The sequence below is a fragment of the Perognathus longimembris genome, chromosome 2 (genome assembly GCF_023159225.1).
Source record: "Perognathus longimembris pacificus isolate PPM17 chromosome 2, ASM2315922v1, whole genome shotgun sequence".
NCBI lineage: Eukaryota > Metazoa > Chordata > Mammalia > Rodentia > Heteromyidae > Perognathus > Perognathus longimembris.
This window is the reverse complement of record NC_063162.1, coordinates 48,787,009-48,813,132: the sequence shown is the minus strand read 5'-3', so window position 1 is coordinate 48,813,132 and position 26,124 is coordinate 48,787,009. Positions and strand designations below refer to the sequence as shown.

At 41.4% G+C, this 26,124-nt stretch overlaps 1 protein-coding gene across 2 annotated transcripts in view; it reads right to left on the bottom strand.

The window, feature by feature from the left end:
• The window catches only part of Vcl (vinculin), a 98,149-nt gene extending 91,716 nt beyond the window's left edge, over positions 1-6,433 (bottom strand). The window contains exon 1 of one of the 2 annotated variants that reach the window (XM_048339089.1): positions 6,142-6,433. In XM_048339089.1, coding sequence (XP_048195046.1) covers positions 6,142-6,309 — 168 coding nt within the window. In that variant the 5' untranslated portion in view covers positions 6,310-6,433. The remainder of the gene's footprint in view (positions 1-6,141) is intronic. The other variant, XM_048339088.1, reaches the window with a different exon arrangement.
• Positions 6,434-26,124: the final 19,691 nt, after the last annotated feature.

Below are 26,124 nucleotides of genomic sequence, written 5' to 3'. Positions count from 1 at the left end.
ATCAAATTATTTTATAGGCCTCATGAGGCCCCCAAACCAGATGTTCCCTACCACTAGATGGAACACTGGAGTGACAAATGCAGAGAACCTGGATTAAGAAAGCCTGAATTTGAGGGGCTGGGAATAGAGTGCTTGCCTCGCATACATGAAGCCCTGGGTTCAATTCCTCAGCACCACATATATAGAAAAAGCCAGACGTGGCGCTGTGGCTTAAGTGGTAGTGGCTTAAGAGGAGGGGAAAAGGAGGGGGACGGGGGGCCACACCCCACCAAGGAAGAAAACAAGCCTGAATTTGAGTCCAAGCTAATTAGCTATAGAGAAGCTATTTAATTTCTCTCTCTTTTTTTTTTTTGGCTAGTCCTGGGCTTTGAACTCAGGGCCTGAGCACTGTCCCTGGCTTCTTTTTGCTCAAGGCTAGCACTCTGCCACTTGAGCCACAGCGCCACTTCTGGCCATTTTGTGTGTGTGTGTGTGTGTGTGTGTGTGTGTGTGTGTGTGTGTGTGTGTGTGTGTGTTGCTGGGGAATCGAACCCAGTGCTTCATGTAGCACTCTTCCCACTAGGTCATATCCCCAGCCCTGCTATTTAATTTCTCTAAACTGCAGTTTCCTCCTCTATAAGATGGGGACCCCCCAGTAGCTACCTACAAGACTGCTTTAAAATCACCAACATGACAATATTCCATGAGCTGTAAAGGATTATACAAATATTCCCATTTACTTTACTAATTTTTTGCTTAATACATGAATGATATAATTTTTTAAATTAGATAAAAATAGAAAAATGAAATTATGTCCTTGTTGTAACAAATGTATGGAACTGTAGATTATCATTTTATGTGCAATACACCCATCCTACAAAGACGAAAATATAGAAAATTATTAAGAAAAAATCTATCCATCATTATTTATTTTTAACTAAAATAGTCTAACATCAATCAAAAGAAATGAATGCAAAAAGTAACTTCAGTTTAAAACTGGTCATTACAAAGTGACAAAATTAATTGCTGAACTCTCTTTTAAGAGCAGAGCACCCTTTCCCATCTATCAGCCCAAAGTGAAGACAATGTTACTATTTGTCCCCGCACTGGTGCAAGAGCCTAAGATATATGGGTGAGGCCCATAAAAGTCAAGGCCACAAAAACTCCCCAAATAAATATTTCATGAGCCCAAGGAATAGTTACAACACTTGCCCTCAGATGCCATGTGAAAGGCAAAGTATCTGAAACTCCATTAATAAAACTGACAAGACTGTAATGGGCACAAAGACTGACACTTTTCTATAGGCCACTTCAATGAGAAAATAAATTTTATAAACGATGCTGTATATATATTGAGCAGTCGATTTTGACTTCTTCACACTGCTTACTGAAGCCTATTTTTGGAACTTCCATGCACCTTCTATGTTCCATCTCCCACTTTCCCTCCCCCACACCATGCTTTATTATTGTATAATAGAACTTGCTCTCTGTGTTTGAAGTTATCTTACTGCATACAATAGAGTATAATTTAGAAAAAAATGAAGTTTGATCCATGGATGAAAGTAAAACATTATGCTAAGTGAAGGGTAACAGACACAAGGCCTATATACTGTATGATTCCATTTATAGGAAATGTCCAGAATAGGCAAATCCATGGAGGAAGTAGATTGCTGGCTGCCAGGCTGGGGAAGGAGTGAGATGGGAGAGACAATTAGCAGAATGACTGCTACTGAGTGGGGATTCTTTTGGAAGAGTCAAAAATGCTCTAAAATTAGACTGCCGTTTATTGCACAACCTTGTAAACATATCCAAAAATAATGAATTGTACACTTTAAATGAGCGGATTATATGGTATATAAATTCGCAACAAAACTTTTCCAAAAATGGTGTTATTTGTGTGTGTACATATAAACATAAATGCTTTGACATTCAAAGAGATCTCAAAAATACTTTTCTTATAAGTGAATGAATGGCCATACTCCAACAATTGAAAAATTCATCTTCACCTAGTAACTTTTTGTTGATGATGGTGGTGGTTAGGCTTGAACTCAGGGACTGGGCACTTTCACTGAACTTTTTCACGCAAGGCTAGTGCTCTACCACTTTAAGCCACAGCTCCACTTCCAGTTTGGAGGGATGGTTAACTGGAGATAGAGTCTCACAGGTTTTTGTGCCCAGACTAGCTTTGAACCACAATCCTCAGATCTCAGTCTCCTGAGTAGCTAGGATTACAGGCAAAACCACCAACAACACCTGGCTCATCTAGTAACTCTTAATTTTACAAATATCCAAAAGTCATATAGACTAAGAATGTTAAATAATAAATGGTAAATTAAGTAGCTGGGCTCACAAATACCCCACAAGTCAAAATATACATTTTCTCAACCCCAAAAAATGAATTTGGGAGCCAGGTACTAATGACTCACACCTGTAATCCTAGCTTCTCAGGAGGCTGAGATCTGAGGATTGCAGTTCAAAGCCAGCCTGAGTAGGAAAGTCCTTAAGACTGTTATCTTCAATTAACCACCAGAAAACTGGAAGTAGAGCTGGGGCTCAAAATGGTAGAGCACTAGGTTTGAGCAAAACAGCTCAGGGACAGTGCCCAGGTCCTGACGTCAAGCCTCATTTCTCACACACACACACACACACATACACACATACATACATACATACATACATACATACATACACACACACCAAAAAAACTAATTTTGCACTTACATGTAAATAATTTGAAAGAAATCTCCAGAGAGAAATATTGGAAGAAGGATATAACTTCCAGACTTTTTTTTATTTTTTTTCCCCAGACATTTTTTAAAAGGTGGGAGCAGTGTTGAAGTTTGAACTCAGGGCTTCGTACTTGCTAGGTAGGTAGTACTCTACCACTTAAGGCAAACCCAAAGCCTTTTTAAAACTTTTCAGAGAGGATCTTAGATTGTTCTTGAGGCCAGCCGTAGACAGTGATCTATCTCCCTACCCATCTTCCTCTAGTTGTGTACCACCACTTCTAGCTTGTCTATGGAGACAGTTCTCACTAACTTTTTGCCTAGCTGGCCTTAAACTTTAGTTTTCCTGACCTCCACTATCTGAGTGGCAAAGATCACCAGTATATACCACACCACTTGGCAAATTTCAGACATTTGCTCAAAAATCAGTCATTATTTTATAGTAATATTATAAACTCTTCCAAACAAGGTGAGGATTCTATTATAGAGTTATTATGTCTTCTGCTAGATTTCTGGTTAATTTCTTCTCCATTTTCCTTACATCATCTAAGGCCTTCATTTTCTTCATAATCAATCAACTTATAAAGTCTTCTCATTTTTCATTCTTCCCATAGTTTCTTTTATTCCAATAATATTTACTGATCCATCTTTGGCTCAATGTAGAGGTTAGAAACTGGAAAATTATATACATGTATAAATTACATATATGTCTTATATGTAATTTATACATATAAGACATATATGTAATTTATATATATAAGATATATGTATATATATACCACCAATGCCAGCTCATCTAGTAACTTTTAATTTTACAAATATCCAAAAGTCATGTAGGCCAAGAATGTTAAATAATAAATGGTAAATAAAGTAGTTGGGCTCAAGAATTCCCCAAAATTGTACATTCTCCAAAATTCCCCAAAAATGTACATTTTCTCAACCCCCAAAAATGAATTTGAGAGCAGGGACTGAATCCCAAATTATATATATATAAAGGCCTGCTCTCTAGACACAATCTAGCTGAGAACTTGAAGCACATTTGGGACCCATATATTCAAATGCCACAATTGGCCCTGAGAAATCAAAGCAATAGCTAGATCTTCTGGCCTCCCCAGACAGTCTTCCTCATACACTATTCTCATACTCCCACTCTCTTTGTTCATCTAGATGGATAAGGCCTTCTGTTAAACTGCCCATATGCCATGCACTATCTTCATCTCTAATTTTTCTCAACTCTCCTCCTAAATTATAATCAAGACAATCCATTTGCTAAAACCTGGGGGTGACTTAGAAGAACCTCCATTCATGAATGTCAGTACAATCCTTTCCATTTTCTCTACTCATTCATAGGGACCTGGAATCACAAATTCTTTCCTTGAATGTATTGGAAAGTTTGTAACTAAATGAGATTTTTATCAGCCTATGACTAGCCTTACTTCCTTTGAATTTGTCTCCATATCTATTACAGTATTTTTAACTGAGGCTGTTTTTGACAATCACTTATGGAGCTTCTGAAAAATACAAAGGCCTTCACCTCACCCTCTGGAGAGCTCTCCAGTATGTGTGGGGTGGGAGCTAGACATTTTTATATCTGAAAAGCCCCACTGGTGATTCCCATGCACACTCTGTGAACCACTAATTTATTACAATGCTCTTCATATAGTACTCATTGAATGCTTATTAATTCATAGCACTGAAGCTTATAAATAACTTTTCTCTTAATAGCCTAACCAGATATCAAACCCTTGACTGTACTGTGTTCCAAGTGCAACATGTGGTTTTAAGATTTCATTTCCTGAAGTACAACATAGAGACTCTATTACCTTGTCTCTTTACATTGTTTCCTGCTTGGTGAAAAATGGAGGCCTGGAATGCAGCCATGTTAGACAGCACTACATAAGAATGTACTCTGAAATCAGATTTAAATGAATTTTAAAGAGAATAAGAACAATGTAAAATCAGACATTCTGAACGAATACAGTGTTCTTACTGAATAGATCCTTAACTGAATCTCTACAGAAGAACAAGAATTTGGTGTGTGGTGTTTCCCTGTCCTCTAGGCTTCCTAGCTAATTCCTTCCCCATTTCCTCTGTAGTATCCAAAGTTCCGGTTTTTCTGAACTGCTCCGGTCTCCTAAACTGCTTGAGACAGTCCAGAGCCCACAAAACCACAGGGAGACATTCAACCGCTGAATGAAGTACCTAAGTGCACTACTGTAATGAGATAAATAGTCCAAGCCCCACCCAGACTCACAGTTACCTCCCAACTACCCTAACAGACACTGTTTACACAGCTTTGTAAGGGAGAGGTATAAACTTTTTCCACCGTCGTTCATCATAAGCAATAGTGATCTGAGTCACCCACCCAGAGTGGGCTATTAAGTGAATGACATTAGCCATTTTGTTAACAGACTGCAATCTCTTTCCATATTTCAGAAGGCTTCACCTCCTGTAGGAATCACTTGTTATTTGTCATAATTTCGGGTTACAATGATCCTGGCCACCAGGAAGTGTGGCCTGGGGAGGGGACACACACCCCAGCTTTCTTTCAGGCAGGGAGCTGGAGATCTCAGATTCCACAGGCCTCTCCTGGCAGCTCCATCTTGCTTCCTGCCAGAAGGAGGGGCAGCGGAGGAGGGCCCCCGAGTCAGGAAAGGCCCCAGTGGGAGGAAACCGTTTGACAGAAGGTAAAGCCAGGTGGAAATATACAGAGGAGGAAATAAATTGAAAGGCAAGTAGTTCAACAGAGAGGATAAGCGGGCCTCCTGCATAAAGGTGTGAACACAAGATACCCCGGAGAGAAGGAGGAGTGGATAGATACCAGAGATCCGGCAAGATCAGTGGGGATAAAAGAATCCGAAATGGGACCAAGGGAAGAGGTGGGCGGGTGGGGTCGGGCAGGTCTCGGAAAGCCAGAATGAAGTACTATAATGAAAGAGAAGAACAACGGTGTTCAAACCAGAGTCCCTGGAAGCAATAAGTAAGAAAACCCACTCCCTACTCTCAGGCCTAAAAAGGAGTTGAGAGCAAAGTAGTCACCGTGGGGGAACCACAGCCGGCTCAGGGGAGACTGCCTAACAATTATCATTAGTGGGCGCCTGCGACAGGCAAAATGCCACGCTAATACCTCACGCAATCTTCATAACATACCCGCAAGGCAGGCTTTAGTATGATTGCCCCCATTTTATGGACGGGGAAACTGAGGCCTCCCTTCTCCCTCTCGGAGGCTCCGCTTTGCTCAAGGTGACCGGGCGGGTTAATCAGCGTTCGAATCCATGGCTTCTTGGCACAGAGACAAGACAGACCGCCTGCGAATGGAAGCTGCTCAGCGGACCTGGACCCTGGCGGCACTCTCCCGCCCCCGGCCCCGCCCCCGGCCCCGGCCTCGGCCTCGGCCCCAGCCCGCACCCAGGCTAGGTAGGCCCCGAGCGCTTACCCGGACCAGGTTGCTGACCGCCGCTTGCACAGCAGCCACGGGCGCCGTGAGGTCTGGAATGGCTTTTCCGTCCACCTCGCCCTCCTCGTGCATAATCACCAGGTGTGAGATCTGCTGCGCCACCGGCTCCAAGATGCTCTCAATCGTGCGTGTATGAAACACCGGCATCGCGGCGGTTTAGCGGGGCGGCGAACCGCGAGCGACAGAGAACAAGATCTACGGGGGGAAGGAAACCCGCGGAGACACAGACTCGCAGCAGCGACTACTGACTCCGGGCTTCCCTCGGCGTAACTAACCTCACCGGGCGCCCCGCCCTTTCGTGTAGCTGCATCCAATTGCCTCGCCGCTCAAACCCGAGCTGCTACTCCTATTGGTTTCTCTTCAAGAGGCTCCACCTCCCCCACCACCGCGCCGCCAAAGTCCCGCCCCGCCCCCCATTCCCAAGGGAGGGGCCTGAGATTGGGGCTGCGCCGCTGGGATTGCAACCGGATTCCCGAGCCCTAGCGCGCGGCGCTCCTTATAAGGGCATGGTGGGAGCGGAGCGGGTGGCCGGGACGGATGGCCCCGCCCCCCGGGGCCGCCTCCCGCCACGGATCTGCGGAGCTCCGCCCCTCTGCAGAATCACCTCAGCGGGGCGGGGTCTCCTCACCTCTGCCGGAGGTAGAGTCTGAGGAGACTGAGGGGCCGGAGCTCCTCAACTTTTCCCCAAACACAGGCCGTCAAAACACTCTTTCCATCTCCTCTTAGTGAAAAAAAAGCATAAAAGATCCAAACGGCAGAAGTGCACCGAGAAACGTGAGTGTCCCATTGATTAACACAGGCTGCTCCCCCTGCCCGCCTCAGAAATAGGCAGCTTAACAGTTGGGTGTGTAATTTTCTTCTCCTTTGTCTATGCGGTTTCACTTGTAAGTATATATTTTCTAAGTAAAGGAGAGTAAACATTTTGCTAGAGCTTACGAAGACTTTTCCTTCCCTCATATAAACTAAAATTACCTTTTTATCTTTCACTTTATATACCTCATTCTCTTTCGTGGCTGCATCATATTCCATTGCATGAAATAAAAACTTTTTTCGATAGCCAATTTCCTAATAATTGACTCATGTTGAGTTCTACTTTTCATTGTTCTAAAAAAAAAAAAATCCTGAAGTCAGGCCTGGATGTGAACTTCTGTAGCTCTGTAGTCCTGGCTTTCTAGAAGTAGAGGCAGGAGAATCACTTGAGCCCCAGAGTTCAATCAAGGCCAGCCTGGATAACATAGCAAGATTATCTAAAAATAAATAAATAAAATAAAAACCAACCCTGAACATTACAGTATTTGTCTCTGTGTTGTTCACCCACAAATGAAGTGTAAATGTGTAAGTATACATCTTTTACATATTGATAGGTGAGAACAAATTGCCTAATCTTTTCACAGCATGCTTTAAGACATCTTTTGTGTGTTGTTCTAACCTCAAGTTCTGTTTTGCCCAAACTTACTCATTTTTTGGAGGAAGGATTTTTAATAATGTCTCCAAGTAAAAGATCCTCAAATTCAATAAAAATATTTCCTAAAGAAGCACATTTTGTAAGAAGCTAAAAGTGCATGTTGTTCTAGACAATTATTAAAGATATTTTTACCTGGTATTATGAGTTCCTCCATCATTTCTACTGTACATATTAATAAGTCCTTAACTATTCCCTTGCCTATTCCCTTGCCATGCCTATACTGTGTGTGTCTGTGTGTGTGTGTGTGTGTGTGTGTGTGTGTGTGTTGGTACTTGGGGCTTGAACTCAGGGCTTGGGCTCTTTCCCTCAGCTTTTTCCCTCAAATCCAGCTGTCAATTGAACCACACCTCTACTTCTGTTTTTTGTTTGTTTATTTGTTTTGTTTTTTGCTGCTTAGTTGGAGTTTCTGGAGTTTCTGCCCAGACTGGCTTTGAACCTTGATTCTCAGATCTCAACCTCCTGAGTAGCTAGAATTACTGATGATCAACCAGTACCCAGCTTACATCTTCCCTTTAATTTACTGACTATGAACTTCTATCTATATCTGTACAAGTGCTTGGTACAACCAAAGTTCTAGATACTGGGATAAGCCTTTATTTAAAATCAGGAATATACCACATTTACTACTTTATCACCCCATTTTACAGATGATAAACGGAAGTTCTGAAATTTGTCTTAGCTTACACATAAAACTAGTTACTCAGTATATGGAGCCCATTACAGAATGAAAATTTGAGACCATTGTTCAAAAATAAGGAAAAGACCAAGTACCAGTTGCTCATGCCTGTAATCCTAGCTATTCAGAAGGCTGATATCTGAAGATCACAGTTTGAAGCCAGCCCAGGTAGAAAAGTCCTCGTGAGACTCTTATCTCCAATTAACCACTCAAAAGCCAGAAGTGGCGCTGTGGCTCAAGTGGTAGAGCAGTAGCCTTAGGAACAGCCCCCAGGCCCTGATTCAAGCCCTACAACCTACTAGTAATAATAATAAATAACAATAATAATAAAAGTACTGTTAGAGAAACTGAAATATAAAAGCTTTTTCCTTTTTTCAGTGATTTTCAACTTGCCCTGTGGCTTTTTACTCATTCTTCCATTTCCCAGCTCCTGGACAGAAGGAAACATTTAGCCTAAGTACAGACTCTCTCAGAAAGTTGCCAGGATCCTCCTGACAGCTGCTAGATTAATTCTTTGTTCCTCAACTCTCAGAGAAGCAAACCAATTCATTCATCTCCTCTTCCCACAGGCCTGCCTGCTCAGCCTAGGGCAGATGGGTAGTCTTCAAAGATATAGCAACCTCCTCTGAAACTTGCCCAATAATTTGTCCCCACTGAGTCAACCACTAAGCATAGTGTGGCACTGTTAGCTCCAATTGGGAATGATTGCCACTGTGCCTCAACCCTAGATACCTTAGAGACAACACAGTGAACCTTGACCAAGGTGGGGCAGAAGGCAGTGATCACTAGGAGGGGAAGGGAGGTTGGGGGGGGGGGGCATGGAGAGAGAATATGTCTACTTTCTCTCCACTTGGCTAATTTGTATACTTAAGAGCAGTTTAACATATTCTTCTGTCCTATGTATTTCCTGCAAGTTGGCAGCCAAGTTTCAGAGGGATGCTCATGTCCTAGTCTTTTAACTGTGACATATCATCCTTGCCTCAATTTTGTTGTCCAAACTACTCATTACTGGCCATATTAACCTCCCTAAAATACTGCCTTACTCTCCATGTCTAATCCATTTCTGTTTCTCTTCTCTCCCAGATTCACATACGCCCTCTAAAGTCTTACTTTTTCTCCCTTAGTTCATTTTTTATATAGGATCTTATGACTTTACCTGGAGCTGGATCATGGCCTAGGACCATGATCCTCCTGCTTCTCCTTGCTGTCTATCTGGGATTACAGAATTGCACCACAATGCCTGGCCCTCTAATGTCTTTCTTGACATATGCTAGTGAATGTTAATGCCAGTGCCCTCCACAATCTGAGCCCAGATCAACCTTCCTACCTTCTGCTTCTCTGTTGAGACCACAGACAGGTGGGTTAAACAGCACAAAGGACACAAACTTGGAATCATCACTGTTCAATCTATATTCCCAGCTCTTCAGTTCAATTGAGATATCTCACAAGTGGTTTTTTTTTTTCCTTTATTGTCAAAGTGAAGTACAGAAGGGTTACAGTTTCATATGTAAGGCAGTGAGTACATTTCTTGTTCAACTTGTTACCTCCTCCCTCATTTTTCCCCCGCCCCCTGCCTCTCTCCCTCTCCCTCTCCCCGCATGAGTTGTACAGTTGGTTTACACCAAGTGGTTTTGTAAGTATTGCTTTTGGAATCATTTGTCTTTTTATCCTTTGTCTCTCATCATAAGTGGTTTTTCTTCTCTCTGCCTCAATCTCTTTCCTTGAGCAAGTAGAATAACACCACTTCAGTAGACTTAATGTAAGGACTGAGGAATGCATTTATGTAATAATCTCTGCAAGACCTTCAGTAAAAAGGAGCCATTGTTATTATTGGGATGGTAACAGATGTATTCAGAGTCTCCAAAAACCAGAGTTTCACTTTTGAAATTTTTAAAAACATACTTTTAAAAAATTATTTTTAAGTAGTTGTACAAAGGGGTCAGTTTTGAGGTTTTAAGCCATGTTTCTTTCCCATCTAAAAAGTTCCTTGTGGTTGTACATGTCTTACCAACTGTGGTAGGCAAATTTCTAAGATATCCCGCAAGCCTACCCAGCTCTGGGATACATAACATAGTCTGCATAATCCCAAGTATTACGGATGTAACAGATTTTACTAGCATAATTAGATTGTTATATAGCTTAAGGAGATTCTCCAGGTGGGCCTGACCTAATCTTATGATCCCTTTTAAAACAGTTTTCTCTAGCTGGTCACAGAGACTTGTATGCTGCTCAGATTCCAAGCAGATTACCAAGGGCCTGGGGATAAGAAGGAGTCAGGGGGACAATGGAACTAAATCTGCCCTCAAAGGAAGAATAATGTTTGGTTAGGCAGGCAAGAGAACAGACATTCCAAAATGAGCAGGTCTGGAGGTGTGTGCGTGTTCTAGGTCAGTTACATTAGTCAGACTGAAGAGAATGTTCATGCAACTGAAAGATAAGGATGAAAAAGTAAAATTTCCACAAACTTATAATCTACAACATTTAGGACTGTGTGGCATTTGCTCTCAGTTGTGGCTAACTCAACATTACTCTTCACTATGTAATTAGTTTGAAGACCACTAATGACAGGGCACATTGTTAGATATGTAGTAATTTAGCATTTTCCAAGTTACAAATAATTAAGAATGAGTGTTTATGCTGGCAGTGGCCAACATGGAATTCTTTGAAGTCTATACCAATTCTGAGGTTGGTAGAAAATGAGAAATATATCCCCTTTTCATATAGAAAGTGAGAAATTGAGACATACTAACAGTTCAGTTGTGATTACAATTCTTGGAAATTTTAGTCAAAGACCAAGCTGGACGTGAAATCTGAGCCTTCTATATTTAGTTAAGATGCTCAGTTTCTCTCCAGGGCTTTGTGCTTTGCTCTTTATTAGATTCTAGACTGCTTTATATTAGTTGTGTGTCTAAGGATTTACCTAAATCTTCTCAATATGCTCCTATATATTTGTGTCCACCTGAGTGTGACTACAGCACACACACACACACACACACACACACACCCTCTTCTACTGTGGATCAACTCACCAGCCCTTTCCCCACATGTCCCCACATCTAAACCTCATGGTGGCAGGCCTTCCTTCCGCTCCCCAAACTGACAAGTACTTCATGCTTTACCCTCCACCCCCACCCAAAACCACAGACATTTTCTCTATCATTTTAAAAACAATGTGGTTTTCTTTTCTTTTCTTTTTTTGTCAGTTGTGAGTCTTGAACTCAGGACCTGGGCACTGTCCCTGAGCTCTTTTGCTCAAGGCTAGCACTCTAGTACTTTGAATCCAAGCTCCACTTCCAGTTTTTGAGTGGTTAATTGGAGATAAGAGTCTCACAGGGTCTTTTCTACCCAGGCTGACTTTGAACGGTGATCCTCAGATCTCAACCTCCTGAGTAGCTAGGATAACAAGCATGGGCCACCAGTGCCTGGATGGCTTTTCTTAACCAAGTTTTTTTTAAGTTCACTGTGGATTGAAGTCGTTTTCAGTTTTATATATTTTTCAATTTTCACCATTTTTAATAACCCTTCATTCTTATGTATTATGTGAGAAAGCTACCAACTAGGCTATTAAAATAATGTACAAAAAATAAAAGACTTTGAATTAACAAGAAAAAAATCATATACAGAAGTTGCAAAAAATCTACAGAAAGAAGGAAAAATAAATTTGTTCTGATTGCACTCTCATACTTCAGACTGAAAAGGGCATAGTGCATAGTCCTTAATAAAGATGAAGAAGTCATTACATTTGTGGGTGGAAGACAGGAACAGAAAATGTGCTCCAACAGATGGCAGGCAGAAAGCATTGAGCTATATGCAGACTTTAGCAAGGGATCCCTTGAAATGAATAAGAGCAAGGTAAGAATAGTATCCAAGAAAGACATGGTTACATAGATTCAGGATTTGGTTTGGACTGCATCTGGCAAATAAAGAACTGTTGCCACATCTCTAGCAGTTGAAGAAGTTGATTAAAGGAAATAATTCCATCCAAAGCAAGACTTTTGATTGTGATGAAACAGCTCTTCTGAAAAATTCCCAATGCTACCTACATTTATAAGACACAAAGGAGGCACCAGGATATAAAACAGAAGGACAGGTATACTATGTGACAATGCTGCACAGTAAGTCAGGAGTAGTGGATGCAATGAAGGGTTCAAACACTCTCAAAGAACAACAAAAATTACATTTGAGAAAAAGCATGAATTTACATAGTTTTTATTACAGTATGTTATATCTATTCTATTATAATTAACATTCTTACTTTCTTATTGTGTTGTCAAATTTACATGCAAACTTTATGACAGGTATCTTATGCACTATATATATGGCACAATTGGGAGTAAGGCATCCACTGTAGGTCGTAGAGCGTTCTTTATTGGTAAAAGAGGACTACTAGAAAAAAGAAGGAATTGGCTGAAATGATTATGGAAGCAAGCAAGGCCTGAGTTCTGCAGGGCAAGTTGGCAAGCTGAGGTCTGAGTAAGCCACTCATCTAAGCAGCTCAAAATCCAGAAAGCCCAATCGGAAAGCTGGCAGCCAGGAGAAAGAATTCTGTGTCTGTATTACTCAGGAGAGGGTTATTCTGTTTGTTGTCTTCAGGCTCTAACTGACTGAATACAGCCCAGCCCACATTGGGGAAGGCAATCTTCTTCACTTAGTCTACCAATTTGTGTTAATGTTATTAAAGGACATCCTCACAGAGGAATGTTTGACCAAATATCTCCACACTTCACAGCCCTAACCAAACAGATAACAGATTTAACTCACATACTAGGCAAATATGTCCTTGGCTTTTTTTGTTTTGGGTTTTTTTTTGTTTTTTTGTTTGTTTGTTTGTTTTGTCCCATTCTGGGGCTTGAACCCTGAGCTTCTTTTGCTAAAGGCAAGTGCTCTACCACTTGAGCCACAGTGCCACTTCTGGCTTTTTTCAATAGTTTACTAGAGATAAGAGTATCATGGACTTTCCTGTCGGAGCTGGCTTTGAACCACAATCTTCAGATATCAGCCTCCTGAGTAGCTAGGATTACAGGTATGAGCCACTAGTGCCCGACAAACATTTCCTTCTTATGGTTTAGATTGATTTGACTTGGGTTTTCTTTCACTTACAACAATAAATTACTTAATTGATTCTTTATCAATATTTACTATTTCAGAGAAATCAATACGTCTTCTGGATATGTATTAGTTCATTTGGAAATAAACAATAATATACCCTTATATACTAACATATTTTATGAAAAATAATGTAGACCTCCCCCAAAGTGTCTCAGAAACCCAAGGGACTCCTTAGACAATACTTGGAGTAACTACATCCATGCAGATAGGTCCTTTGCCATTCTTACATCATTTTTTAACAACCATGTCTTATTTTAACTTTGTAACACCCCATCTTTGGTGACAAAAATCCTTTTTGCAGACTGGGAATGTGGCTTAGTGGTAGAGTGCTTGCCTATCATGCACAAAGCCCTGGGTTCAATTCCTCAGCACCACATATATAGAAAAAGCCAGAAGTGGCACTGTGGCTCAAGTGGCAGAGTGCTAGCCTTAAGCAAAAAGAAGATAGTGCTCAGGCCCTGAGTCCAAGCCCCAGGACTGGAAAAAAAAAAATCCTTGTTGCCAAAAAAAAAACCACACCTATTTGAGATGGTTCAGATGAGACTAGACACATCCTTTTCCAACTCAGTGATAAGCATGTGACCTTTGATTGGCCAGTTTCTTCAGAAACTCTCTTGGGTTTTTTATTTTTTAATTTTTGCAGGAGGGGGCGGGGCTTCAGGGCCTGGGAGATGTCCCTGAGCTTTTGTGGTCAAGGTTAGTAATCTACTACTTGAGCCACAGTTCCACTTCCAGCTTTTTGGTAATTAATTGAAATAACAGTCTGATGGGGGGGGGGTGCTGGGGATATGGCCTAGTGGCAAGAGTGCTTCCCTCGTATACATGAGGCCCTGGTTCAATTCCCCAGCACCACATATACAGAAAACGGCCAGAAGTGGCGCTGTGGCTCACGTGGCAGAGTGCTAGCCTTGAGCAAAAGGAAGCCAGGGACAGTGCTCAGGCCCTGAGTCCAAGGCCCAGGACTGGCCAAAAAAAAAAAAAAAAAAAAAATGAGTCTGATGGGCTTTCTTGCCTGCACTGGCTTTAAACTCTAATCCTTAGATCTCAGCCTCCTGAGTAGCTCAAATTACAAGCACAAATCACCAGCACCCTGCTTTTTCTGCAACTCTATGCTAGCCAAACTCTTGCTTTCTTCTCTTTCATCACCACATAGGGTGTGAATCTTGAGGTAATGTCTTAAATGAAGTGGATGCTTTCTGAGACATGGATTCAATTTCCTAAAGAAATTGGAGCAAGGGGCTGGGGATATAGCCTAGTGGCAAGAGTGCCTGCCTCGGATACACGAGGCCCTAGGTTTGATTCCCCAGCACCACATATACAGAAAACGGCCAGAAGCGGCGCTGTGGCTCAAGTGGCAGAGTGCTAGCCTTGAGCGGGAAGAAGCCAGGGACAGTGCTCAGGCCCTGAGTCCAAGGCCCAGGACTGGCCAAAAAAAAAAAAAAAAAACAAAAACAAAAAGAAATTGGAGCAAGCTACAACTGAAAAATCTTACCTCCTTCTTTTCAGCTGTTTCCTTAAGGTGAATTTCTGTCACTAGTAACAAAAGGAACTTTGAATAATACACATCAATAGTACTCGTATATCAATTATAATCTACAATAGCTTCAGAGTAACATAAAACTTCCAGGCATAAAGCTGGGTGCTGGTGGCTCATGCCTGTAATCCTAGCTACTCAGGAGGCTGAGATCTGAGAACCATGGTTCAAAGGCAGCCCGGGCAGGAAAGTCAGTGAGACTCTTTATCTCCAATTAGCTACCAGAAAACCAAAAGTGGTACTGTGGCTCAAGTGGTAGAGCACTAGCGTTGAGCTGAAGAACTTAGTGACAGCACCCAGGCCCAGAGTCCAAGCCCCATGACCAAAAAAAAAAAAAAAAAAAAAAAACCTCCCGGCATCATAGTAAGACAAGAGAAAGAAATTTTAGGAGTATTTAATCTTCCAGGCGTATAGGTTAGTAGTTCTAAACTTTAGTATACCTCTGAATCAACTAATTTGCATTTGCAAAATACAAATTTCTTGGCATTTCCTAAAATAGTCGGATTCAAAAGGTTGTATTATTAGTGTGGTTTCTTGTTGATCCTGTTGCAAATCAATTCAAGACCTGGCATCTGGTGCATAATAGCCTACCAATTCCATCTCTAAGATTAATTCTTGGTATAGTGTACATTTTTATATCTCTCTAAAGAAAACTTCTTTGGCTGGTATGGGAATGTCATAATTTTCAGAAATCAATTTGAGTTTTCTGATCTTAAGGTGAAATTTGTAAATCTAAAATACTCCCATAAATATAGCACAGTTTATTTCACATCCCCTTTCAGCTTATTTAGGAGTTCCTCAATAATCTTCCACTTTTTTCTTGTCTACAGCCTATTTCATTGGCAGTACTGGGGATTGAATACAAAGTCTCACATGTGCTAAGCAACTTTACCATTTGAGCCAATCCCCACTCTACCAAGTGCATGTCCACAGTTTTTGCCAACTAAATTGTTAACGGTATGTGACTTGTTAACTGTATGTGTCACAAAGCCTGACTTTTCTCAGCCTTTGGCAACTCAGCTTCTTGCCAACTACTGCAGTAGATACCATTCACATGTGCTAACAGCTATTGAGGAACACATCAAATTAACACCACTGGATTGGGAACCAAAGAAATGTCTAGGAAACCCAGGCACAACTGTCTTTCCTTTCCTTTCCTTTTCCCTTTTCCTTTCCTTTCCTTTCCTTCTTCTGTCCCTTTCTTCCTACCTCCTTTATTTCTTTTTTCCTTTCTGTTATTTCTTTCCTTCCTTCCTTACTAACTTTCTTCCTTCCTTTCTTTCTCTCCTTCTTTCTTCTTGTTCATTCTTTCTCTCTTTCTTCTTTCTTTCTTTCATCCTTTCTTTCTTTCTTTCTCAGTGCTAGGATCCCAGGGCCTTAGGATGCTAGGCAAGTGCCTTACCACTGAACTCACATATTTCCCTTAGGTACAACCTTTTTTTTCCTTTATTGAAATTAAGTAACTACATAAATCTCACAGTATACATTTTAACCTTCCCAATGATAGGCATTATCATTCTAATCTACAAAGCTTATGAACTCTATGAGCATTAATAATAAAATAATTTCTTCCAGATCTAGTGATATGTACATGTCTTTCCTTTTGTCTAGTATCATCTGTTCCCTCTTTTTCTCTCATTTCTCTCATTTCCTCCCTCCTGTCACCACCCTTGAGTTGCTCAGTTTGCTTTCATCAATGTCCATTGCAGCTGTTGGGACCCTCTGCTGTATTTTTTCAGCTGCTTTCCATTCATTCTGTGCCCTCATCCCTGCTTCCTTCAGATGTGTATGTGCGTATACACCATATGTGACGTAAAGAATATAGGGTTCTTTAAAAACTAGAAGATAATTATGAAGATGTCCTTTGTGTTCTTATCTTTGAGGTTCTTTTCAGTCTGTATATTATTTTATGTATATATAAGGAGGTGCTTGGGTCTTACTATTTGGTGTTTTCCTCCTAAGACTGTCCTTTTTTTTAGTCTCACTATATATTGGTATCTTGAGTCCTGTTTACTTTGTCATATCTTGTTGCATTAAATATGCATGTCAGAGAGATCATGTGCCTAGGCACAACTTTTTTTTGTTCTTGTTCAACTTTCTTTTTTTTTATTTATTAATTGAACACAAATTTTTTGGACAGGGTGTTGTGCAAAAAGGGTACAGTTACATAGTAAGGGAGTGTGTACATTTCTTGTGATATCTTACACCCTGTTTTTCTTTCCCTTCTCTAGGTCAGGTAGACATATATACAATATACAATGTATCAAGAACATATACAGTAGCCACATGGCCCCGCCCAAGAAAATTCGCCTAGGGCTTTAAATGCAATGTCGATATTAGACAATATGTCGACAGTAGTCTTATATGAACGTACATACATAGATTTTGAGCTATTGTATTCCCCTGAGAGGTCAATTTTTGACCTTTATGTGTTGAGTAATTGTTTGGTTTTAGTTACATACTGTTGGGTCGCTGCCCCAATCCTGTGGGAAATACTATTTGACAAGCAGTTTTTGGTTTCACAGACTTGGTCTCTACTGTCTCTCCGTCTCCCTTTCTTTTTTTTTTTTTTGGCCAGTCCTGGGCCTTGGACTTAGGGCCTGAGCACTGTCCCTGGCTTCTTCCCGCTCAAGGCTAGCACTCTGCCACTTGAGCCACAGCGCCGCTTCTGGCCGTTTTCTGTATATGTGGTGCTGGGGAATCGAACCTAGGGCCTCGTGTATCCGAGGCAGGCACTCTTGCCACTAGGCTATATCCCCAGCCCCTCCGTCTCCCTTTCTTAACAGTCATATATCAGGGAGATCATGCCCCTTTGTTTTCTGTGTTCTAGGCTTGTCTCGCTCAACATTATTTGTTCGAGTTCTGACCATTTCCCTGCGAATAACAATATTTCACCATTCCTAATCGCTATGTAGTATTCCATTGTGTATAGGTACCATATTTTTTGGATCCATTCATCTGTGGAGGGGCATCTGGGTTGTTTCCATATTTGGGCTATTGTGAATTGTGCCGCCATAAACATGGAAGTACAAATGTCTTTTTGATATCTTGGGTTTTGCTGTTTAGGATAGATGCCTAGGAGTGGTATGGCTGGGTCATAGGGTAGGTCTATATTGAGCTTTTTGAGAAACCTCCATATTGTTCTCCAAAGTGGTTGTACTAATTTGCACTCCCACCAACAATGGAGAAGGGTTCCTCTTTCCCCTCACCCCCTCCAGCATTTGTTGTTGCCTGAGTTCAGAGTATAGGCCATTCTAACTGGGGCGAGGTGGTATCTCAGGGTTGTTTTTATTTGCATTTCCTTTACTGCCAGGGATGTTGAACATTTCCTCATATGTTTCTTTGCCATTTTTATTTTTTCTCTTGTGAAGTCTCTCTTTAGCTCCTTTGCCCATTTCCTAATTGGTTTATTGGGCTTGGAGGGGCTTAGTTTTTTGAGTTCTCTGTAGATGACAGATATTAGGCCTTTATCTGTTGCTGTGCTGGTAAATATCCTTTCCCATATCGTTGGCTGTCTTTCTGTTTTGGTGGCTATGTCCTTAGCTGTGCAGAAACTTTTTAATTTGTAGTAGTCCCATTTGTCGAGTCTTTCCCCTATTTGTTGTGCCCCTGGGACTCTATTCAGGAAGTTCCTTCCTGTAGGCACAACTTTTAACAAATTGATCATTTTCATATCTTAGCTGATAAGTTTTGTGGATAAGTGGATTTTGAAAGAAAATCTTCAAGACCTCTTTCTTGGAAATACTTAGAAATGGTGTTTCCAAATATGGATTGTGCATATGAAAATTATTAAGGTTTTATTTTGTGTTCCTTTAATAAAATGTTATTTTTGCTAGAGATACATCTTATTAAATTTATTTCCAGGTATTCACAATTTTTAATAGCTTCAATAAACTTTTTTCCTTACCCTTCCCAGGATATTACTTATGATTTAAAGAAAATGTACTTTTAAGTTCACCATAAGTGATATTTTTTACTAATTATAAATAAGATTTACATTTGGTTGATTTTCTTCAGTTTTATTGTTATGCAGTTATATCATTTGAAAAATCAAACTTACTTTGCCCCCATATTTCCAATATTTATTCCTGTGTTTTTTCTTATCTGATTGTAATAGCTACACCTTCACTAGCCCAAGTATCCTGATGACAGTCATCTCCATTTTTACTGATAATTTAAGTATAACAGTTAAATTGTTTTTCTTTCTTCTGATAAACAGTAAAGATTAGCCAGGCATAATAGTACATGCCGGTAATCACAGCACTCAGGAGGCTCAGACATTCAAAGCTAACATGGCTACGTAGCAAGACTCTTAGTTAATTAATTATGCTTTAGTCAAAATATATATGAGCCATTATATATGAGCCATGTAAGTGATTGAAAAGACAGAATATAGCTATTAAGAATGTCTTTAACTGCAGAGCACCAAAGCCTGAGATCTGAGGGTAGCGGTTCAAAGCCAGCCCACGCAGACAAATCCAAAAGACTCTTGTCTCCAGTTAACTTGCAGAACACTGGAAGTGAAAGCTTGGCTCAAGGAGAAGAGTACCAGAAAAGCTAATCAATAACTCAAGACCTGGAATTCAATGCTGGCAATGGCAAAAAAAAAAAAAAAAAAAAAAAAGATTCTTACAATAGTATTGAGGTGCCAGACTTTGAAGTCAGGCCCCACCACGTGAACCCCATTTTAGAATTGAACCCCGAGCCAATCGGATTTGTACCTGTGTTCTAATCTTGCTTGCACAGCTGATTGTTGTAACCTTGTTCTTTGCCTTTATAAGCCCTGTGTAATCACAGCTCGGGGCTTCCTCCTAACCTCCGCTGTGTCGGTGGGTAGGACGAGGCCCGAGTTGGCAGCTCGTTAAATAAAGCCTTGCCTTGCTTTTGCATTTCGGAGTGTCGGAATCTCGGTGGTCTTCTTGGGGGTGGTCTTGCAACTTGGCACAACATTTGGGGTTTCGTCCGGGATAGCCCCAGAGACCCCGAGATCCCAGACTCCGAAGGTAAGAAAACAGCACTGTTCATTTGTCTTGTCCTGTAATTTGTCTGTTTTGCTTTTGCTTGTAGGGCGCGAGTCAGTTTGGTTTTTGGCCAGAACTGACCAGGAGGACCTCCTAAACGAGACTCAACCCGCCCACCTTGTACTTGGGTCTGTTCCTTCTGCTTATCTGGCAGGAGGTTGTGGGCCAACTTGGGTCCACTCCTCCCGTACCCTGGCAGGAGGTTGTGGGCCAACTTGGGAGATCTCCAACTCGTAACTCGGGTCCACTCCTTCTGCACCCTTGCAGGAGGTTGTGGGCCAACTCGGGTCCACTCCTTCTTACAGGAGGTTGTGGGCCAACTCGGGTCCGTTCCTTCTGCACCCTTGTAGGAGGTTGTGGGCCAGCTTGGGAGATCTCCAACTCGTAACTTTTCTTAGGCCTGTGTGTTTTCCTCCTTTTGTATTAATTGTTTTGTTTTTGTAGCCTTTTGGAAGAAATTTGGAAGTAAAATTGTCCTAAATAATTATTGCAAAGTGAGAAAAGGAGAATTATGGCTACCAAAATGTTTAATTGCCATTCCAGCTTCTTTGTAGTTTTTTTTTGTAACAGTTTCCAGCAGGCCCACAGAGAAGCACAGGTGATTCCTACAAGTTTGTCAAGATCTAATACTGACCCTTAATAAGTTCCAGGTAAGAGAGCATGCTTAAAAACTACTGTGTGGACCACCTTGTTGCTTATAATTGGAGTAAAGTGGCCCCTTATAAGACTCATTGATCTGAATCTGCGGTTCGAAGCCAGCCCAGGCAAAGAAAGGTCCCTGTGAGAGACTTGTCTGTAATCAGCCAGCAGAGTGCTGGGAACGGAGTGGTGTGGAGCTCAAAAGTAGTAGGGTGCTAGTCTTGAGCTGGAGAGCTGAGGGACAGCACTCAGGCCCTGAGTCCAAGTTGAAAGTCACTCCTCCTGGGACAAAAGTGATGGAGCATCCAGAGGCAGTAAGCCACTGCTTGGATGGCAGAGATGGTGTCAGATCCTAGAGTCACTACTGTTGGCCTTTCAAAAGTTAAAGCCGGGAAGTCCTAGAAGAATAGTTCATAAGCATGCCTTTCCAATGCCCATGTCTGTCTACTGGGCAGGAATTTACCAGTCATCTGTGATAGTGGTTAGTAAGGGTAAGTTTGTCAAATGAGAGGATAGATTAAAATCTCACCCCCCGCATTTACTCAAAGCCCTGACTGGCAGTGAGAATTTTAAGCTCATACATCTGTTTAGTAAAGAAAGCTTGTAGACCTGAGATTGTGTCCTTATTGAGATCTGTTAAAGGCTTGTCAGCTTGCCAATACCCCCAATCAACAGATTAACCACGGTGGAAGGGACCCTAGACGGCATCGCCACTTGGGTTCATTGCTTCCACGCCAGGCCAGCTGACCCCTTTGCCCTGGATGACAACTACCGTGATGGAACATGGGAGGTCTCCAAGCACCCAACTCAGCCGCTTCGCCTTCGCCTCAAGAAAAGAAAGTTAGACTGAATATTGTTATAATTTTCTTTTTGCCTTCTTTCCTTACTACCCTGGATAAGTGTTGATGTCATTTTGGCAGCTCACTCCAAAGTGAGGTGACCCCCTTATTTTAGGTAGTTTTGGGCTTGCTCAGGAGTACGGCTATAGCCACCCGACCCTTAGAGCACAGTTGAGAAGTTTATGTATTATTTTGTTGCTTACATTTGGATACTAAACACTATAGAGCTAATGGTAAGTCTGTATAGCTGAAAGTTAATTTTCAGTTTGCAGTAATCCTGCAGTCCCTTGGAAAAGTAGACTAAGGTTATAGGTTCCTGGCTAGGTAAGGTCAACGCCCCTGAGTCAGCCTGAAGAAATTACAGAAGATGGATGATCTTCACCCATCAGCCCCCCTTTAAAATCAAGGGACCAGAGTTGTTTTTGGGAAGATGAGGCAGGATAAACTAGAGACATGCAGAACAGAGGTACAGAGACTATTCTTGTAAGAAATGGTGACAGGCCCTTTGGTTACTACATTGGGTCCTACTGGCCCATGCCTTACCTCTATATCATCCCCTAGACATGCAAGCCATTGAAATGGACAGAATGGAGCCATGATTGGCTCCCAAGGTACCAAAAAGAAAAAGGGGGAAATGAGGTGCCAGACTTTGAAGTCAGGCCCCACCACGTGAACCCCATTTTAGAATCGAACCCCGAGCCAATCGGATTTGTACCTGTGTTCTAATCTTGCTTGCACAGCTGATTGTTGTAACCTTGTTCTTTGCCTTTATAAGCCCTGTGTAATCACAGCTCGGGGCTTCCTCCTAACCTCCGCTGTGTCGGTGGGCAGGACGAGGCCCGAGTTGGCAGCTCGTTAAATAAAGCCTTGCCTTGCTTTTGCATTTCGGAGTGTCTGAATCTTGGTGGTCTTCTTGGGGGTGGTCTTGCAACTTGGCACAACAGTATGAGTTCTGCAGAGACAAAAGAGAGAAGGGGATAGTGGGAGACAAGGAAGAAATTATGAGAATTGACTCTGCTGATTTTGAAAGCCAAAAAAAAAGACTTTTCATTGGAAAGAAGCAAAGTCAGAAGTTAGCAGAGTAGGATCTTTAAAGTACTGAAAAAACAAACACTGTCCATCTCAAATTCTGTGCCCAGGGAAACACTGTTCAGAAATGAAACCAAACAGAAACTGGTGGCTCACACCTTTAATCCTAGCCTTAGCTATTCAGGAAACTGAGATCTAAGGACCACAGTTCCAAGCTAGCCCAAGGAATGAAAGTCCGTGAGTTCATTATCTCCAGTGAGCCACAAAAAAGCTGGAAGTGGAGCTGTGGCTTAAGTGGTAGAGCACTAGTCTTAAGCAGAAAATGCTAAGGGACAGCACCCTGAATTCAAGCTCCAATACTGGCACCAAAAAAAAGGAGGCAAAATGAAAACTTGTTGAGACATAGAAAGCTGAAAAACTCTGCCACCAGTAGACATTCATTATTAGAAATACTAAAAGAAGTCTTTTATTTATAAAACTGTAACCCCTTTGTACATCACCTTTATAATAACCATTTTAACAATTGAAAAAGAGAAGTCTTTTGCTAAGAAGGAAAATGATGTCTACACAAAGGAATGAAGAATACTATAAATGGTCAATGTCTAGAGAAGTATAAACGATTAAGGTTTATTTTCCTTGCATAACAAAGAAGTTGTAGTTCAATAATGGATGAGTTTAATTCAGTTTATCAATCTTCAAGGGGTCCAGCTCTTTTAGATCTTAACCCTCACAAGTTGGGTGGGTTGTTTTTTGTTTTTTTTATCTTCCACTGTTTGTTTTTTTCCAGTCATGGAGCTTGAACTCAGGGCCTGGGTGCTACCCCTGAGCTCTTTTGCTCAAGGCTAGCACTCTACCACTTTGAGCCACAGCTCCACTTCTGGTTTTCTGGTGATTAATTGGAGATAAGAATTTCATAGACTTTCTTGCTCCAGGTGGCTGAACCATGATCCTCATATCTCAGCCTCCTAAGCAAGCTAGGATTACAGGGGTGGGCCACCTGTGCCCAGCTTATCCTCAACATTTTTTTTCTGCTTAAATAAACTGCTGTGATTGATGTGGTTTGTCCTCAGTAAAACTCATATTGAAGCTTGCAATGGTATTGAAAGATGCCAGGGTCTTTGATAGGACCTAGTGGGAGGTGGTTGAATACTGATTTTGTTTAAAAGAGGATTAATGCTAATCTTCAGGAATGAATTTGGTCTCACAGAAAACCAAACTATGCATGTAATCTTAGCTATTCAAGATCATGCTTTGAAGGCAGCTCAGGAAGAAATTTTATGAGATTCTTATCCAACTAACCAACAAAAAAGCTAGAAGTGGAGCTATTGGCTTAAGTGGTAGAGCACTAGCCTTGAGCAAAAATAGCACAGGGGCAGTGTCCAGGCCGTGAGTTCAAACCCCAGTACGAGCATACACACACACACACACACACACACACACACACACACACACACACACACACAGCAACACTCTCTGCTCTCTGGCTTTCTTTCTTGCTATGTGATCTTTCTCACATTTGCCATGTCATACTATCATGTAATGATGTCACCAGAAGATCCGTATAAATGATGAACCAACCAAACAGAGCCACTAAATCTTGGGTGGTCACCCTCCACCAAACTATAAGATAAATAAACATTTCTACTTTATAAAGTATTCAGCCTCAGATGTTTTGTAATAACACAAAAAATACTAAGGGGCTTTTCTTACAACATTTTCTTTTACATGTGAGTATATGTACAAATACATTTGTATAAATATTTTTCAGCACACAGGTTTAGGAAGAGAGTAGTAAGTACAACTGCTGTGGGAAGAAAAAAGAAAGAAGATATTATTGCGTGATTTGGAGCTAACACAGAGATAAAATTCCCATCAACTTAAACAAACTATAGCTATTGGGGTAGTGAGGAACTCTGATGCACGAAGAAAACCAAAGGTAGAAAATTCTAAATTGAGCTTTGTTTCACCCTCTCCTTAACATTTAACACAGAGTTTATTTCTTCTATTGTTTTGTCAACACATACACACATTTTGGGGTGTATTTTGGAGAACTCTTCTCTCTCATGGGACTCTTAATTACAGTAATCTTTTTTCTCTAACCACCTCCCTGCTCTATTACCAAAGTGGAATGACTATGACCCAGAATTAGGCAATTATCATACCCCACCTCCTTTAACAGTCAGCCATTCAACAGTAGACATGTAATCCTAGCCCAGCCTATCACACTCCTTCCCTGAAATTCTTATGAGAGTATTAATTTTCTGTTGAAGGTGCTAAGCTTGAGAGATTTTAACTTGGAACTGCTGGAGCCATTTTTCCCAGAAGTCTATCTAGAGTAGGAAAAATGAGCCCAAGCCACTGCCAGAAATAGGGTACAGAGTTAGGCAAACAGGTTAAAATTTGATCTATTGTTTGAGACTAGGAGTCCAATTATGCTTAAAACCAGAACCTTGCAGTGTGCCCATGGCTCATACCTGTTATCCTAGCTACTCAAGAGGCTGAGATCTAAGGATTATGGTTCAAAGCTAGCCCAAGCAGGAAAATTTGTGAGACCCTTCTCTCCAATTTCCACCAACAGACCAGAAGTAGAGCTGTGGCTCAAGTGGTAGAATGCTGGCCTTGAGCAAAAAAGCAAAAAAGCTGGGACAGCTACCCAGGACTCCCAGTTCAAGCCCCAGGACCAGTACTTTTAAAAAAGTCAGAACTTTTCCTGAACCACTCAAACATAGGCACCAGTAAGTTTTCTTTGCTGAAGTTAGTTTTCTCCATCTGCTGTTGAAAGAACTCAAGTTAATGCCCATTGCTGTTCCCTCATCTTATTTATGTCACCAGCCTAAGAGAAGAAAATAGTGTATGTTACATGGTTTTTACCAGGTTAGGGAGAAGTAATGGTATTAAACTCTCCCCAAGAAGAGGGACATTGAACACTGAATCCTTTTATTCATAACCCCTAAGCATTTTGGTTTTGTATGTAGGGATGAAGATTGAACCCAGGAACTCAACCATGTTAAGCAAGTTTTCTACTATGGCACCACATACTCCTTAGCCCACATTTAGTAGGGACCAATTTCTGTAACAACATAGTATTGCCATTTGAAGAATTGTAGGTAATTATATTAGAATATTTTCTAGGGGAGTTCTTGTTTCCTCTCTAGCATACCTATTCAAACTTTGCTTTAAGAGAGAGGTTTTCAGCTGGGCACAGTGGCTCAAGCTTGTAATCCTTGATACTTGAATGGTAGATATCAGAGGATCATGGTTTGAGACCAGACTAGGCAAAAAGGAGTTTGGCTGGGACATGTTTGTGTGCATCTGTCATCCCCAATGACACTGGGAAGCACAAGTAGGAGAGGAGCCCAGGCTGATGTGGGCATAAAGTAAGACTGTACCTGGAAAATAGCCAATGACATAAGGGACTGGAGGTGAGGTGTGGTCAAAGTGATAGAGCACCTGCCTAGCAAATTCAAGGTCCTGCATTCAATCTAATGTAAACCATAGAGAAAATTTCCTAAAACACAATTTGTTATTTTTTGTTGTTGTTGGTTGTGGGACTTGAACTCAGCTTCGGCACTGTCCCTGAGCTCTTCAGCTCAAGGCTAGCGTGCTACCACTTTGGGCCACATGCTACTCCTGGTGTTCTGGTGGTTAAT